Genomic DNA, 18,240 nt, shown 5'->3' on the forward strand with positions numbered 1-18,240 from the left:
TGATAGTGTTTCGTGAAAGTGTGCAGACTAGACCAGGTAGCTGCCTGACACACCTGCTGAGCCGTCGCCCGGTGCCGCAATGCCCAGGACGCACCCACGGCTCTGGTAGAATGGGCTTTCAGCCCTGAAGGAATCGGAAGCCCAGAAGAACGGTAGGCTTCAAAAATCGGTTCCTTGATCCACCGAGCCAAGGTTGACTTGGAAGCCTGCGACCCCTTACGCTGGCCAGCGACAAGGACAAAGAGCGCATCAGAACGGCGCAGTGGCGTCGTGCGAGACACGTAGATCCGGAGTGCTCTCACTAGATCTAACAAATGCAAATCCTTTTCACATTGGTGAATTGGATGAGGGCAAAATGAAGGTAAGGAAATATCCTGATTGAGATGAAAAGGGGACACCACTTTGGGGAGAAAGTCCGGGACCGGACGCAGAACCACCTTATCCTGGTGAAATACCAGGAAGGGGGCTTTGCATGACAGCGCTGCAAGCTCTGACACTCTTCGGAGTGATGTGACTGCCACTAGAAATGCCACCTTCTGCGAAAGACGTGATAGAGAGACATCCTTCAGCGGCTCGAAAGGTGGTTTCTGAAGAGCCCGTAGAACCCTGTTGAGATCCCAGGGTTCCAGTGGACGCTTGTAAGGTGGAACTATGTGGCAAGCTCCCTGCAGGAACGTGCGGACCTGCGGAAGCCTGGCTAGACGCTTTTGAAAAAACACGGAAAGCGCCGAGACTTGTCCCTTGAGAGAGCCGAGAGACAAACCCTTGTCCATTCCAGATTGAAGGAAGGAAAGAAACGTGGGTAAGGCAAACGGCCAGGGGGTAAACCCCTTATCAGAGCACCAGGCTAAGAAGATCCTCCAAGCCCTGTGATAGATCCTGGCTGACGTTGGTTTCCTGGCCTGTCTCATAGTGGCAATGACCTCTTGAGATAACCCTGAGGACGCTAGGAGCCAGGACTCAATGGCCACACAGTCAGGTTGAGGGCCGCAGAATTCAGATGGAAAAATGGCCCTTGAGACAGCAAGTCTGGTCAGTCTGGGAGCGCCCACGGTTGACCCACCGTGAGGTGCCACAAGTCCGGGTACCACGACCTCCTCGGCCAGTCTGGAGCGACGAGGATGGCGCGGCGGCAGTCGGACCTGATCTTGCGCAACACTCTGGGCAGCATTGCCAGAGGAGGGAATACATAAGGCAGTCGAAACTGCGACCAATCCTGAACTAAGGCGTCCGCCGCCAGAGCTCTGTGATCCTGAGACCGTGCCATGAATGCCGGGACTTTGTTGTTGTGCCGAGACGCCATTAGATCGACGTCCGGCGTTCCCCAGCGGCAACAGATCTCTTGAAACACGTCCGGGTGAAGAGACCATTCCCCTGCGTCCATGCCCTGGCGACTGAGAAAGTCTGCTTCCCAGTTTTCTACACCTGGGATGTGAACCGCGGAGATGGTGGAGGCTGTGGCCTCCGCCCACAGCAGAATCCGCCGAACTTCTTGGAAGGCTTGACGACTGCGAGTGCCGCCCTGGTGGTTGATGTACGCGACCGCCGTGGCGTTGTCCGACTGTATGCGGATCTGCCTGCCCTCCAGCCACCGATGGAACGCTTTTAGGGCTAGATACACTGCCCTTATCTCCAGAACATTGATCTGAAGGGAGGACTCTGTCGGAGACCAGGTTCCCTGACCCTTGTGGTGGAGAAAAACCGCTCCCCACCCTGACAGACTCGCGTCCGTCGTGACCACAGCCCAGGATGGGGGCAGGAAAGATTTTCCCTTCGACAGGGAAGTGGGAAGAAGCCACCACTGAAGAGAGGTCTTGGCTGCCAGAGAAAGAGAGACGTTCCTGTCTAAGGATGTCGACCTCTTGTCCCATTTGCTGAGAATGTCCCATTGGAGTGGACGCAGATGAAACTGCGCAAAGGGAACTGCCTCTATTGCTGCCACCATCTTCCCCAGGAAGTGCATGAGGCGCCTCAAGGGGTGTGACTGGGCCCGAAGGAGAGATTGCACCCCTGTTTGCAGCGAACGCTGTTTGTCCAGCGGTAGCTTGACTATCGCTGAGAGAGTATGAAACTCCATCCCGAGGTAAGTCAGTGATTGGGTCGGAGTCAATTTTGACTTTGGGAAATTGATGATCCACCCGAACCTCTGGAGCGTCTCCAGAGCCACGGTTAGACTGTGTTGACATGCCACCCGGGAGGGTGCCTTGACTAGGAGATCGTCTAAGTAAGGGATCACTGAGTGGCCCTGAGAATGTAGGACCGCCACCACGAATGCCATGACCTTGGTGAAGACCCGTGGGGCTGTCGCCAGGCCGAAAGGCAGTGCCACAAACTGAAGGTGTTCGTCCCCAATGGCGAAACGCAGGAAGCGTTGATGCTCTGGAGCGATCGGCACGTGGAGATAGGCATCCCTGATGTCGATTGATGCCAGGAAGTCTCCTTGGGACATCGAATCGATGACAGAGCGGAGGGATTCCATGCGAAACCGCCTGGTTCTCACATGTCTGTTGAGCAATTTGAGGTCCAAAACGGGACGGAATGAACCGTCCTTTTTTGGTACCACGAACAGGTTCGAGTAAAAGCCGCGACCACGTTCCTGAAGGGGAACGGGGATCACAACTCCTTCTGTCTTCAGAGTGTCCACCGCCTGAAAAAGTGCAACGGTTCGCTCGGGGGGCGGAGATGTTCTGAAAAAATGAGTCGGAGGACGAGAGCTGAACTCTATCCTGTAACCGTGAGACAGAATGTCCCTCACCCATCGGTCTTGGACATGTGGCCACCAGGCGTCGCAAAAGCGGGAGAGCCTGCCACCGACCGAGGATGCGGTTTGGGGAGGCCGAAAGTCATGAGGAGGCCGCCTTGGAGACGGTGCCTCCGGCGGTCTTTGGAGGATGTGACTTAGACCGCCATGCAGAAGAGTTTCTCTGGCTCTTCTGTGGCCTGTTGGACGATGAGGATTGGGACCTGGCTGAGGGCCGAAAGGACCGAAACCTCGCTTGAATTTTTCGTTGCTGAGGTCTCTTTGGTTTGGGCTGGGGTAAGGACGAGTCCTTTCCCTTGGATTGCTTAATAATTTCATCCAATTGTTCGCCAAACAATCGGTCGCCAGAAAAGGGCAAACCGGTCAAGAACTTCTTGGAAGCAGAGTCTGCCTTCCATTCGCGTAGCCACATGGCCCTGCGGACTGCCACCGAATTGGCGGATGCTACCGCTGTACGGCTAGCCGAGTCCAGGACAGCATTCATGGCGTAGGATGAAAATACCGACGCCTGAGACGTTAAAGACGCTACTTGCGGAGCAGAGGTACGGGTGACCGCATTAATCTCAGACAGACAAGCTGAGATAGCCTGGAGTGCCCACACTGCTGCAAAGGCTGGGGCAAAGGACGCGCCTATGGCTTCATAGATGGATTTCATTAGGAGCTCTATCTGCCTGTCCGTGGCATCCTTGAGCGTTGAACCGTCAGCCACTGCTTCTACGGATCTAGCCGCCAGTATAGAGACTGGAGGATCCACCTTGGGACATTGAGCCCAACCCTTAACTACGTCAGAGGGGAAGGGGTAACGTGTGTCATTAAGGCGTTTAGTAAAGCGCTTGTCCGGGAAAGCCCTGTGCTTCTGGACAGCATCTTTGAAGTTCGAGTGATCGAAGAAAAAACTCCGAGTACGTTTGGGAAACCTAAATTGGTGTTTCTCCTGCTGTGCTGCCGACTCCTCTATAGGTAGAGCTGGGGGAGAAAGATCTAGCACCTGGTTGATGGACGCTATAAGGTCATTTACTATGGCGTCCCCTTCAGGTGTATCAAGATTGAGAGCAACGTCAGGGTCAGAGTCCTGGGCTGCGACCTCCGCCTCATCCTCTAGAGAGTCCTCAAGCTGAGACCCCGAACAGCGTGATGAAGTCGGGGAAGATTCTAAGCGAGCCCGCTTAGCCGGTCTGGGACTGCGGTCCGTGCCGGAGTCCTCCACGTAATAACTAGAGGCCACCCCAGGAGCACGCTTCGTCGCAGACCGAGAGGGGCCTGGGGGCGATCCCGCAGTGCCCGGGGCCTGTGTAAGGGCCGGTCTGGGCTGCAAAGCTTCTAGTATCTTAGCAGACCATTTGTCCATAGACTGAGCCATGGATTGTGAAAGTGACTCAGAGAGTTTCTCAGCAAAAGCTGCAAACTCTGTCCCTGCCGCCTGGACAGGGGAAGCCGGCGGTTCTACCTGGGCCGAGGGTCCCACCAGTGCCCCAGGCTCCGGCTGAGCGAGTGCCACATGGCCCGAGCATTGCTCACAGTGAGGGTAGGTGGAACCTGCAGGTAGCATAGCCGCACAAGAGGTACAGGTTGCAAAATAACCCTGTGTCTTGGCACCCTTGCTCCTTGTGAACGACATGCTATAGTCTCCCAGGAGAGTGATCACTGAGGGATATATAGCCACAAGCTAACAGTACAGCCGAACCGAGAAAATGTATACAATATAATATATATATATATATATATATACAGTTCAGCACTCTAGGGGGCCCAGCACCGGTGGGAAGAAGCCACCTGGCTTACCGACCGCTCAAGCAGTGTGTAGCCACCAGATTCCCTGCCTCGGGTCTCCCAGAGGTGCTGCCAGAAGTCCTCCACCGGCAGAATGTGCTTAAAACATGGCCTTCGGCGTTCACAGGGGAGGAGGGAGCCGTGGGCGTAACCACAAAAGTGCGGGAATCTGGTGCCCCAGAGTGAATAGTGAGGGGGGCGGAGGACAGCCAAGTGTGCTCCAGCCCTCACTGTCGGCGTCAGACCGACCGTCCCGCCCTTCCCCCTGACTGGCAGGCCCGGGGGCGGGAGTTTAAGGCACTAGGCCGCAAAAGCCGGGGACTAAAGTTAAAAACCGCGGCCGGCAAGCAGGCGCGGTCGGCGCGGTAGTCCCGGTCTCATACCAACAGCGCAGTCGCTGCAGCGTCTGAGGTCAAGGTGTTCCATGCACCGTCCCCAAGGGGACACAGAGTACCTGTAGATGCAGGGCCCTGTCCCTGATGATACTCAGTCTCCTGTCCGACAGAATCCCACAGGGGCTGCGGAGGGAGCCCGGTCCCAGTGCCTGGATGACCGGATAGGATCCCACTTCTCCCAGAGCCCCTAAGGGATGGGGAAGGAAAACGGCATGTGGCTCCGGCCTGTGTACCCGCAATGGGTACCTCAACCTTAACAACACCGCCGACTTAGTGGGGTGAGAAGGGAGCATGCCGGGAGCCCTGTTAGGGCCCTCTTTTCTGCCATCCGATATAATCAGCAGCTGCTGCTGACTAAAAATGGGAGCATGAGTGCATGTGTGCCTCCTTCAACACAAAGCATACAACTGAGGAGCCCGTGATGCACGGGGGGGTGTATAGGCAGAGGGGAGGGGTTACACTTTTTAAAGTGTAATACTTTGTGTGGCCTCCGGAGGCAGAAGCTATACACCCAATTGTCTGGGTCTCCCAAAGGAGCGACAAAGAAGATAGGCTTGAGGAGATCAAAACACTTTCTTCCCAGATCCTTGACCTGGAATGTCTTCATAAGCGTACTCAGGCTCAGGACATATATGCCCAATTGTCTACAGCTAGGCAAAAAATATTATCCATAATAGATCTAAGTGTTGGAGGAAAAAATGTATGAGTCGCTTCTACCAGCTGGGGAATTGGAGTGGCAAATTTCTATCCAGAGCTTTACACCCACATAGTTTTGCTACTCACTTATTGTTCATAAAAGATCACACTGGGAAGACGGTCCATGATATAAAGGGCATTCTTCAGGGGTTTAGGGACTATTATCAAGCCCTTTACAATATCAAGGGCCACTTTAATGACCTCCCGAAGCAGCAACTAACGGTGAAATTCCATTCATATCTTCAAGCTACCAGGCTACCTGAGCTGCCACCTGAAACCTTGGCAGCCCTAGAAGACGATTTCTCCCTAGAGGAGATGACGGGTGTCATTAAAGACTTAAAATCCAGGAAGAGTCCAGGACCTGATGGGTTCACAGCGGTATTTTTTAAGCACTTTATTGATCAATTTAGCCCTCAGTTCCTGTCTGATTGTATCCACCTGTCCAAAGGTGGACTCTTCCCGAAGCAGGCACTTGCTGCTGCGCATATCATATACCTCCCCAAACAGGTCAAAGACCCTTCCCAGTGTGCAAACTACAGGCCAATCTCATTGATCAACATTGACATCAAAATGTACGCCAAGCTCATCTTGAGTAAGTTGAGGCCGCTCCTTCCTCAGATGATAAGGAATGACCAGCTGGGGTTTGTTATTGGGCGAGAATCAACAAACAACACAATACAGACCATTTCTCTGATTAACAGGGTGAAGAGAGCAGGGATACCCACGTGCATCCTGTCGGTTGATGCCGACAAGGCCTTTGACAGGGCACACTGCGACTTCATGTTTCAGGCCCTGGAGATGGCCGGCTTCTAGAGGACCATGTTGCATAGAATCTCAGCTTTATACTCGTCCACTATAGCTCAGATTAAGGTTAACGGGGCATCTCCCAACCTTTCGACATTAAAAATGGAATGCGTCACGGGTGCCCGTTTTCCCCCTGCTTTATGTTCTGACCATGGAGCGTGTTGCAGTAGCAATAAGGAATAACGACTCGATCAGGCGTGTCCCGGCTCCATGCAGGGAAGACAAGTTGGCTCTTTTCGCGGACGACATTTTACTGTTCATAACAAGCCATAACAATACATTTATTTATATACATATATAATTATGCATGAGCTTCATAGGTGCGGGGTATTAAGTAACTTCAAAATGAACACACACAAGTCAGAGGCACTCAATAATTCCCTACCGCGGAAGGTGATTGAGCAGCTCCATGCATCTTTCCCTTTCCGCTGGCAGGAGAAATCACTGCCATATTTTGTCATTGAACTAACAGCTGATGTTGCTTTCCTGTATGGAGCAAACTGCTTCAATATCCTGGGGAGGGTGGAATGTAATCTCCAGTGGTGGAATAAAATACCAATATCTTGGTTTGGTAGAATTAATACAATAAAGATGGATATCCTGCCCCGCTTGCTATATTTCTTCCAGGTAATACCTATCCCATTGCCAGGCTCCTTTTTCTCACGATTAAAATCAGCTATAACTAAATTTATTTGAGCCCATAAACGTCCTCGAATAGCTTATAACACACTAAGCAAACCCAAGACTGTTGAAGGGACTAGTCTCCCGGATTTCGTGCTATACAAGAACGCCTCTCTCGGGACATGCCTCCTTGATCTGTATCACCATAGGGATTCCAAAAGGTGGGTTGAGGTGGCGATGACAAATATTGATCATGACCCTCTTGTGGTGATGTGGTCGACAGCGTCCACACACCTGAGCACCCACGCACGGCCGTTTCTCACTAAAAACCTGGCCTTCTTCCTTGGGAAGGCTATCCCGCGTCTGGGCATTTCCACCATTCCCGGCCTGCTTATGCCACTATGTAACAAACATTTATTCCCCGCAGGCCTATCCAGTTACACCTTTCTAAATGAAACTAGAGACTCAGCGCCAATAATAAAAGACTTTGTTTCCTGGCCCCTTCATTCCAAACAACTTTGTCCCCGCCCGCGCTTGGCTCTGTTACGAGCAACTGAAGAGCTTTATCAAGTTCTTCTCTCCACAAACGAACATTTATAGAATATTGACCCCACTTGAAACTCGGTGTCTCGGGAAGGATCCTCCAGAGCATGCTGTCTCCTTGCTATATAAGATGTTCCAATCTAGGTTACCTGACTCAGATTGTGATCTCTCCTTTTTCTTAAAATGGGAGGGGAATCTGGGGAGAGCACTTGTCCCTGAGGAACGTACGAAATTACTCCTCTTTACCCACAAATCGTCACTGAACGTAGTGTCACAGGAGAGGGGACATAAGATTGTCTCCAGATGGTACTGCTGTCCTTCGAGCATCCAAGCTATGTTCCCATCTGTCCCTGATACTTGTTGGCGATGCACGAGGGATCACGGGTCTTACCTCCATATTTGGTGGTTCTGTCCACCTATTTGATGCTTTTAGGGAGACGTGTTTGCCCTGCCCAATAAAGTGTCTTCTACCAAGTTCCAACCTAAGCGGGACCTGGCCCTCTTGTCTCTTTGCAATATTTCGATTGCCAGCTACAAAAAAGGCCTACTGAGACATTTCCTGATGGGGGCATGGTGCTTAATTCCCAGGTACTGGAAATGGCCAGATGTGCCTTCACGTGCAGAACTGGTTTCTGAGCTTAATGTGTTATTCCGGATGGAGGAACTGATTGGCCAGGCGACGGACTCAACGGAGAAAGTGACTGGACTATGGACACCATGGATCATATTTAGGGAGACCCGGGAACGGACATCCTGGCTTCAGGACTTAAATTAGAGAAACGAGAAAAACCAAGGCTTACCCCAGTTAACACAAAATAACTGAGGCTGTAGGAGGCCCAGACGAGATTTCTATACTCTCCTCTCTTTTCCTTTTCTTTCTTTATTCTTACTTTTCTTATCCTCTTACTAACTCACACAGTACTACTCAACCCCATACGTTTATCCTTGTAATCTTTGTTCATCTCCCTTTAATTGGATTGGATTTCCCTTTGTTGGTTGTTATGTTTACTTAATATGTAACAATAGCCAAAACTTCAAGTATCTTGGTTTATAAGGTGTTGGAAGCAGGACTTGGTTTGTGCCATAAAGAAAACAACCTAGGATCATAGTGTGTTAAGGCCCCTTTACACACTGAGACTTTCAGCGATCCCACCAGCAATCCCAACCTGGCCGGGATCGCTACAAAGTCTCTGGTGACCTGTCAAACAGGCAAACCTGGCCAACGACGCAACAGCGATCCAGACCTGCAGAACGACCTAGCTAGTCAAACACTGGAAACGAGTGATGTGTCACAATATCTGTCAATCACTATTCTCTGTCAGTCGGTCTCTCCCTCTCGGTCTCTATTCTCTCTCTGTCGGTCCGTCACTATCTCTGTCCCTCTCTCACAGTCTGTCGGTCATTTTCCCCTCCTCTCTCATACTCACCGATCCCCGATGCGGCGCTGCACGGCATTCACACTGCTGCGGCGGCTTTTACTATTTTGAAAAAGCCGGCCGCTCATTAAACAATTTCGTATTCCCTACTTTCCCCGCTCACAGGCGCCTATGATTGGTTGCAGTGAGACACGCCCCCACGCTGAGTGACAGGTGTCTCACTGCACCCAATCACAGCAGCCGGTGGGCGTGTCACTATGGAGTATAGAAATAAATAAATAAATGAATAATTAAAAAAACCGGCGTGCGGTTCCCCCCAAATTTAATACCAGTCAGATAAAGCCATACGGCTGAAGGCTGGTATTCTCAGGATGGGGAGCGCCACGTTATGGGGAGCCCCCCAGCCTAACAATATCAGTCAGCAGCCGCCCAGAATTGCCGCATACATTATATGCGACAGTTCTGGGACTGTACCCGGCTCTTCCCGATTTGCCCTGGTGCGTTGGCAAATCGGGGAAATAAGGAGTTATTGGCAGCCCATAGCTGCCAATAAGTCCTAGATTAATCATGTCAGGCGTCTCCCCGAGATACCTTCCATGATTAATATGTAAGTGACAGTAAATAAACACACACACACACACACACCTGAAAAAATAATTTATTAGAAATAAAAAACACAAACAAATTCCCTTATCACCAATTTAATCAGCCCCAAAAAGCCCTCCATGTCCGGCGTAATCCACGGACCTCCAGCGTCGCTTCCAGCTCTGCTGCATGCAGGTGACAGGAGCTACAGAAGACACCGCCGCTCCTGTCAGCTCCACGCAGCTGATGAAGACAGCCGCGCGATCAGCTGAGCTGTCACTGAGGTTACCCGCTGTCACTGGATCCAGCGGTGGCCGCGGGTAACCTCAGTGACAGCTCAGCTGATCGCGCTACTCACCTCAGTTGCTGCGTGGAGCTGACCGGAGCGGCGGTGAGTAGCGCGATCAGCTGAGCTGTCACTGAGGTTACCCGCGGCCACCGCTGCATCCATCGCTGGATCCACCGCTGGATCCAGTGACAGCGGGTAACCTCAGTGACAGCTCAGCCGATCGCGCGGCTCTCTTCATTTGCTGCGTTGAGGTGACAGGAGCGGCGGTGTCTTCTGTAGCTCCTGTCACCTCCATGCAGCTGCGCTGGAAGCGACGCTGGAGGTCCGTGGATTACGCCGGACAAGGAGGGCTTTTTGGGGCTGATTAAATTGGTGATGAGGGAATTTGTTTGTGTTTTTTATTTCTAATAAATGATTTTTTTCGGGTGTGTGTGTTTATTTACTGTAATTTACAGATTAATCATGGAAGGTATCTCGAGGAGACGCCTGACATGATTAATCTAGGACTTATTAGCAGCTATGGGCTGCCAATAACTCCTTATTACCCCGATTTGCCAACGCACCAGGGCAAATCGGGAAGAGCCGGGTACAGTCCCAGAACTGTCGCATATAATGGATGCGGCAATTCTGGGAGGCTGCTGACTGATATTGTTAGGCTGGGGGGCTCCCCATAACGTGGCGCTCCCCATCCTGAGAATACCAGCCTTCAGCCGTATGGCTTTATCTGGCTGGTATTAAATTTGGGGGGACCGCACGCCGGTTTTTTTTAATTATTTATTTATTTATTTCTATACTTCATAGTGACACGCCCACCGGCTACTGTGATTGGGTGCAGTGAGACACCTGTCACTCAGCGTGGGGGCGTGTCTCACTGCAACCAATCATAGGCGCCTGTGGGCGGGGAAAGTAGGGAATACGAAATTGTTTAATGAGCGGCCGGCTTTTTCAAAGTAGTAAAAGCCGCCGCAGCAGTGTGAATGCCGTGCAGCGCCGCGCCGGGGATCGGGGATCGGTGAGCATGAGAGAGGAGGGGAAAATGACCGACAGACTGTGAGAGAGGGACAGAGATAGTGACGGACCGACAGAGAGAGAATAGAGACCGAGAGGGAGAGTCCGACTGACAGAGAATAGTGATTGACAGATATTGTGACACATCACTGGTTTCCAGTGTTTTAAGTCCCCTTTACACACTGAAACTTTCTAGCGATCATGCTGCACTGCGGGAAACAAAGGACCAAAGAATGGTCCTGAACGATTTGTAGCGATCAGCAACTTCACAGCAGGGGCCAGGTCGCTGATGTGTTTCACACACTGCAATGTCGCTGGGGAGGTCGCTATTACGTCACAAAACCGGTGACGTTACAGCGATGTCGTTTGCGATGTTGCAGTGTGTAAAGCCACCTTTACAGAAGTTACTGTTCTAATGTATTGTGATTGTTAATTCATGTCTTGAAATTTATGAAAATGGAATAAAACTTGATTTACACAAAAAATATGACATACCGCAGACATGTGACATGTTAATCCATTGAAATTCCAATTATTCCATAATTTTACAATGAAATTCCCCCTGCAGGATAACTGAGGAAGAACTGCCATAAACATAAATCCTTTCCTATTTATGTCAGTAAGCCCCCATGATATATTGTTTGCAACTTTTGTCTAAAATGTGAATAGGAAGAGTTGCAGTAACAAGTGTTCAGTTTCCTCGCATAAAAAGTTAAGAATTAAACATTGCCTATTGAAATCATTGGGCTGTGAGTATAATGTAATCATAGCGCTCCTGTGAATGAGACACGTCTCTTTGTATCTATATATTGTAAATTTACAAGGGTTCTTACTGGAAAATTTCCTAAAATAGTAAACCCCTACAAATGGAACAGAGAAAGATAAAACGGTTCATCATTTAATGGACCCCAAGGAGCAACTTCCCTGTGACTGTGACGCTGTCAGGCCGGTTTCAGACATCTGGGATTTTCCAGTCTGAGTTTGGGTCTGGCTGTGGCTCTCCTGACCCAAACTCAGTAGCCTCATAGGCATATATGTGGCTACTGAGTATGGCTGGGAACAGCTTTGACTGGTCCTTGTCGACTAGTCCATGCAAAACACAAGAGTGTAAAATTAGGGTTACATTTTAAAAGGGCTCTTCCAGCTGATCAGTTGGACACTATCTAATCACTAGACTGGAGGACTACCACAGTCTGAGGCACACGCCTAGCAATTATATAATATCCAGCCCTTTATGATTTGTATCATAGCAAACTGATTAAAATAAACTTGTGACTGCTACACATACAGTCCATAGGTGCCTGATAAAATCTACCAGTCCTCTCCACAGTACAGATTACTTCCTACATATGGAAGATTCTTATGGTACACCACTAGGTAGCCATCACACCACATTGGAAAGTCTCTCGTCTAATCTTAGTTTGGTCTTGGGTATACATTGCTTCCTATGTTACACAGAATTTTTGTTACTTTTTCAGTTCTTCCTTTTTAGGGGTTTCATTTTCCAGTCTCTGTGCAGCTTGTTCAAGATCCCTAACGATCAAATCCACATCTTCTCTTGTAGTGTCTCGACCCACGCTCAAACGGATGGCCCCACGTGCAGCGTCAAGGGACACACCGCTGCTCAGCAGCACATGGGAGGGACTGTGGAGCAAACAGTGGATTTTACTCACAATTCTTCATTTTAATTAAAAAAAAAAATGTATACAGCTCCTATTCAGAAGTGTGCCTCCATGGTAAACTACAAACAAGCCCAGTGTAGTCTGATCCAGCCATCATACTTCTTTCCATCTGTCGTCTACATGTTGCTCACCTGTTAAGTCACTTAAGAGACTCATTTAGAGTCGAAACGTTGCTGTGCGTTTTTGTGATGGAATAGGGGATTTATTAAACTACCAACTGGAGGGCTGCAATACACCCTTTTTCTATATTGAGGGTTTGTTTGTAGTCCGATTACTGGTATGAAATCCAACAACTTTAGAGGTCCTGATACACAGACTAATATCAGCTGAATCTGTAAATATCGACAGATTGGCCAGACTGTCTAATGTATATGGGGAGATGGCAGACTGATAGCCAATAGAGGTATTGATTGCACATGTCCAATTTCAGACTGTCAATCACATTGTTCTCCCTAAGATAAGCTGCGAGCTGATGTGTCAATCTGCGGCTTTCTCACAGAGAACACAGGAGCGCTAAGCTAAGCTAGCGAGCGCTCCTGTGTATTGCCCCTTCACAGGTCTGTATTAAAAATGAATGTTTTCACGGTCCGTGGTGTGGGTGCGTATGTGTGTGAGTGTTCTGTGTGTGTGTTCAGCATGTGCTGTCAGTGTGCTATCTGTGATAGCACATGGACAGCAGGAACTTCTATACTCAACTGTCCACGGCACTGCTGTCTCCTGCGCTGCTGTTGCTTCTGGGTCCGCGGTGCAGTGAATATGCATGTGCTTAATGAGCAGGCCCAGAAACAAGTGACAACAGTGCCGAAGACAGCAGCACTGGAGACAGGTGAGTATTAAAAATAATTTTATTTCAAAGACAAGTTTTTTCTCTGGTATGTGTCACACTGATTACATCAGTGTGTGGTCCGTGTGACACCCATGCTGCCGGAGAAAAAACGTACATGTCTCCTTCTGGAGCACACGGACACACGACTGTGAAAAAACAGGGATGCAAGCGCAGACCCATTTATTTTAATGGGTCTGCGTATGGCCATGTGTCTGGTATGTATGAAAACGGAGAGAAGCATCGTTCACCTGTGAGCCATCTAATGTGTATGGCAAGCCTTAGGGGTACTTTACACGTTGCGACATCGCTATCATCGGCTAGCGATGTCGAGCGCGATAGTACCTGCCCCTGTCGCACATGCGATATGTGGTGATTGCTGCCGTAGCGAACATTATCGCTACGGCAGCATCACACGCACATACCTGCTCGGTGACGTCGCTGTGACTGCCGAACTATCCCTCCTTCAAGGGGGAGGTGCGTCCGGCGTCACAGCGACGTCACTAATCGGCCGGCCAATAGAAGCGGAGGGGCGGAGATGAGCGGGACATAACATCCCGCCCACCTTCTCCCTTCCACACTGCCGTCGGGATGCAGGTAAGGAGATGTTTGTCGCTCCTGTGAGTTTACATACAGCGATGTGTGCTGCCGCAGGAGCGACAAACAACATCGTACCTGCGGTCGACCCGACATTATGAAAATGACCGACGCTACACAGATCACCGGTTTTCGACGCTTTTGCGATCGTTAATCGGCGCATCTAGGATTTACACGTTGCGAGGTCGTTACCGGCGCCGGATGTGCGTCACTAACGAAGTGACCCCGACGATATTTCGGAAGCGATGTCGCAACGTGTAAAGCCCCCCTTACATTCTGGTGTACACTACAATTCAGTCATATCAGATGTTTGCCACCTTCATCAATTGAAGATGCATGGCTCAAAATCAGATATCCCTTTCCTTTGCTGATGTACTACGTAAACAACTGGAAAGAGGTGCAGTTTTGGTTAGGGTAAAATTTGAGTACTTGCACAAAGCCAATTGTAAAAATCACAGACTTTTGAAAACAGCAGCGTGTAAGTCCCCACACGTTCTACTAGTAATCTGTAGCATGCTGCCCTAATAATATATACATGATTTCTATTAGTCTATTATATTGTGTACCTGTACTCTCTGTCTGAGTGACATGCTGCTCCAACACTCGCCAAAAGATAATCACAATGTGAAAGCCACTCACGGCCTGCAAACAAGAACAAGGGTTAAAAAAGAGAATTTTGTTTACTTACCGTAAATTCTTTTTCTTATAGTTCCGACATGGGAGACCCAGACCATGGGTGTATAGCTTCTGCCTCCGGAGGACACACAAAGTACTACACTAAAAGTGTAGCTCCTCCCTCCGAGCATATACACTCCCCGGATGACAAATCCAACCAGTTTAGTGCAAAAGCTGAAGGAGGACATCCACCCATAAGTAGAGATAGAGTAAAACCCGGAATAAACCGGAACCTCTGTCTACAACAACAGCCGGTGAAAACACACGGAACAAGAAAGCTGCCAACAGGCAACAGGGAGGGTGCTGGGTCTCCCATGTCGGAACTATAAGAAAAAGAAATTACGGTAAGTAAACAAAATTCTCTTTTTCTTCATCGTTCCTTATGGGAGACCCAGACCATGGGACGTCTCAAAGCAGTCCATGGGTGGGAAATAAACAGAAACTGAGAAGTAGGCAAAACCTAACTTCACAAATGGGCGACAGCCGTCCAAAGGATGCGTCTGCCCAAGCTCGCATCTGCCGAAGCATGAGCATGCACGTGGTAGTGCTTCGAAAGGTTGTGCAGACTAGACCAAGTGGCAGCCTGACCGACCTGCTGAGCCGTAGCCCAAGAGGCACCGACAGCTCTGGTCGAGTGCGCCTTAATCCCCGGCGGGGGAGGCACCTGAGAACATTGGTAGGCATCGGATATGGCCGACCTAATCCAACGAGCTAGGGTCGGTTTAGAAGCCGAGAGACCCTTGCGCTGACCTGTGGTCAGCACAAAAAAAGGGGTGCACCGCCTAAGAGCAGCGGTGCGTGACACATAGATCCGGAGCGTCCGCACCAAATCTAAAGCATGCAACGCTTTCTCAAAGCGATGCACAGGGGCCGAACAAAGGAAAGACAATGAAATGTCCTGGTTAAGGTGGAAAGGAGACACGACCTTAGGGAGAAGGCCCGGAGTCGGACGGAGAACCACCTTGTCTTGGTGAAAGACCAAAAAGGGTGACTCCGTAGAGAGCACAGTCAAATCAGAGACTCTCCTGAGAGAAATTATGGCCACCAGAAAGACCACTTTCTGTGAAAGACGAAACAACGAAACCTCCCTAAGAGGCTCAAAGGGGGGTTTCTGTAAGGCCGTGAGGACCAGATTAAGGTCTCAGGGATCCAGAGGCCGCCGGTAAGGCGGAATTATGTGAGATGCGCCCAGTATAAAGGTGCGCATCTAGGGCCAGCCGGGCGAAACGCCGCTGGAACAACGCTGACAGAGCCGAGACCTGTCCCTTGAGGGAATTGAGGGACAGTCCTAGCTGCAGACCGGACTGTAGAAAGGACAGGATGGTCGGCAAGGAAAAACGGCCAAGGAGCATGGCCGGAAGAACGACACCAGGACAGGAAAATTCTCCAAGTCCTGTGGTAAATCCTGGCCGAGGAAGACTTCCGAGCCTGAGTCATAGTGAAGATGACCTCGGAAGGAATGCCTGAAGCCGTAAGGATCCAGGGCTCAAGAGCCACGCCGTCAATCTGAGAGCCGCAGAATTCTGGCGGAAAACGGACCCTGTGAGGGTCTGGGTGGTCCGGGAGATGCCACGGCACCTCTACGGACAGATGGAGCAGGTCTGGGAACCAAGCTCGCCTGGGCCAGTCTGGAGCAATGATTATGACCCGACGGCCCTCCATTCTGATCTTGCGCAGGACTCTGGGCAAGAGAACTAGAGGGGCCAGACGGAACTGGGACAAATCTTGAACCAGCGCGTCCGCTGCCAAGGCCTGAGGATCATGGGAGCGAGCCACGTAAACCGGGACCTTGTTGTTGTGCCGGGATGCGATTAGATCCACTTCCGGAGTGCCCCACTTGCGGCAGATTGACCGAAACACTGCCGGATGCAGGGCCCACTCGCCGCTGTCTGCCTCCCAGTTTTCTAAGCCTGGGATATGGACTGCGGATATGGTGGACTTGGAGTCCTCCGTCCACTGAAGGATACGTTCAACTTCCGACATTGCTAGGCGGCTGCGAGTCCCGCCTTGGTGATTGAGGTAGGCAACTGCTGTCGCGTTGTCTGACTGGACACGAATGTGCCTGCCCGCCAACAGGTGGTGAAAAACTACGAGAGCTAGGAGTACAGCCCTGATTTCCAGCACCTTGATCAAGAGGGCTGATTCGACGGAGTCCAAGTGCCCTGTGCTCGGTGGTGGAGAAACACTGCTCCCCAGCCGGATAGACTGGCATCCGTGGTGAGAATCACCCAGGACGGGGCCAGAAAGGAGCGTCCCTGGGACAGAGAGAGGGGCCGAAGCCACCACTAAAGAGAGCTCCTGGTCTGTGGCGACAGAGCCACCAGCCTGTGCAAGGAAGAGGTCCGCTTGTCCCAACAGCGGAGAATGTCCAGCTGCAGGGGACGCAGATGGAACTGGCAAAGGGAACCGCTTCCATTGACGCCACCATCTGACCCAGCACCTGCATGAGATGCCTGATGGAATGACGGCGGAGCCTCAGCAGAGAGTGAACCGCCAGATGAAGGGGCTGTTTGACTAAGGGCAGCGTCACAAGTGCCAGCAGAGTCTCGAATTGCATCCCTAGGTACGTAAGGTCCTAGATCGGGGTCAGAGTGGACTTGCAAGCGTGGCGAGAGTGAGCGAGACACGCCGCTGAGAGTGAGCGAGACACTCCGCTGACAGTCTGCACTGGATGAAGCCTTGACTAGAAGGTCGTCCAGGTAAGGAATCACTACCAACCCCTGGAGGTGCAGAACCGCAACCACTGCTGCCATGACCTTGTGAGTACACGAGGGGCCGTGGCTAACCCGAAGGGGAGAGCCACGAATTGGAAATGTTCCTCTCCGATTACAAAACGTAGCCAACGCTGGTGTGAAACTGCGATTGGCACAAGCAGAAAGACATCTCTGATGTCGATGGCTGCTAAGAAATCTCCTTGGGTCATTGACTGATCGCAGAGATTCCATGCAAAAATGCCGCACCTGACATGCTTGTTGAGAAGCTTGAGATCCAGGTCGGAAAGCACCGTCCTTTTCGGGGACTAGGAAGAGATTTGAGTAGAAATCTCTGAACCGTTCCCAGTCGGGAACTGGTACAATTACTCCATTGGCCTGCAAGAATGCCACGGCCTGTGAGAAGGCGGCGGCCTTGGGGCAGGGGGGAGTTGACAGAAAAAATCTGTTTGGCGGGCTGGATAGAATTCTATTCTGTAGCCGTGGGAGATGGTAACCCACACCCACTGATCGAAGACATGTTGAAACCACACGTCGCCCAAGAGGGAGAGCCTGCCACCGACCAAGGACGTTACTGGCGCGGCCAGATAATCAAGAGGAGGCTGCCTTGGTGGCAGCAGCTCCTGCGGACTTCTGAGGACGCGGCTTCATGCGCCAGTTGGATTACGGACCTTGGCTGAGTTAGTGGACGAGGCCGAGGGCTTAGAGGACGACCAATTAGAGGAACGAAAGGAACGAAACCTCGACTGGTTCCTGCCCTGGACAGGTTTCCTGGGTTTGTGGCATGGAAGTACTCTTCCTGCCAAAAAACTTCCTTAATAATTTCATCCAGATGTTCACCGAATAGACTGGTCCCAGCAAAAGGGAGCCCAGCAAGGAACTTCTTAAGAAGCATCTGCCTTCC

The 18,240-nt window shown here is 50.9% G+C and overlaps 1 protein-coding gene across 1 annotated transcript in view; it reads right to left on the minus strand.

Annotated features, from left to right (window-relative positions):
• Positions 1 to 11,022: 11,022 nt before the first annotated feature.
• Positions 11,023 to 18,240, minus strand: part of SCLY (selenocysteine lyase) — a 76,324-nt gene continuing 69,106 nt past the window's right edge. The window contains exons 12-13 of the mRNA XM_075338652.1: positions 14,517 to 14,592; positions 11,023 to 12,492 (exon numbers count right to left, since the gene is read on the minus strand). Of these exons, the coding sequence (XP_075194767.1) occupies positions 12,315 to 12,492; positions 14,517 to 14,592 (254 nt within the window). The 3' untranslated portion in view covers positions 11,023 to 12,314. The remainder of the gene's footprint in view (positions 12,493 to 14,516; positions 14,593 to 18,240) is intronic.

Source organism: Anomaloglossus baeobatrachus, chromosome 3 (genome assembly GCF_048569485.1).
Source record: "Anomaloglossus baeobatrachus isolate aAnoBae1 chromosome 3, aAnoBae1.hap1, whole genome shotgun sequence".
In the NCBI taxonomy this organism is placed as follows: domain Eukaryota; kingdom Metazoa; phylum Chordata; class Amphibia; order Anura; family Aromobatidae; genus Anomaloglossus; species Anomaloglossus baeobatrachus.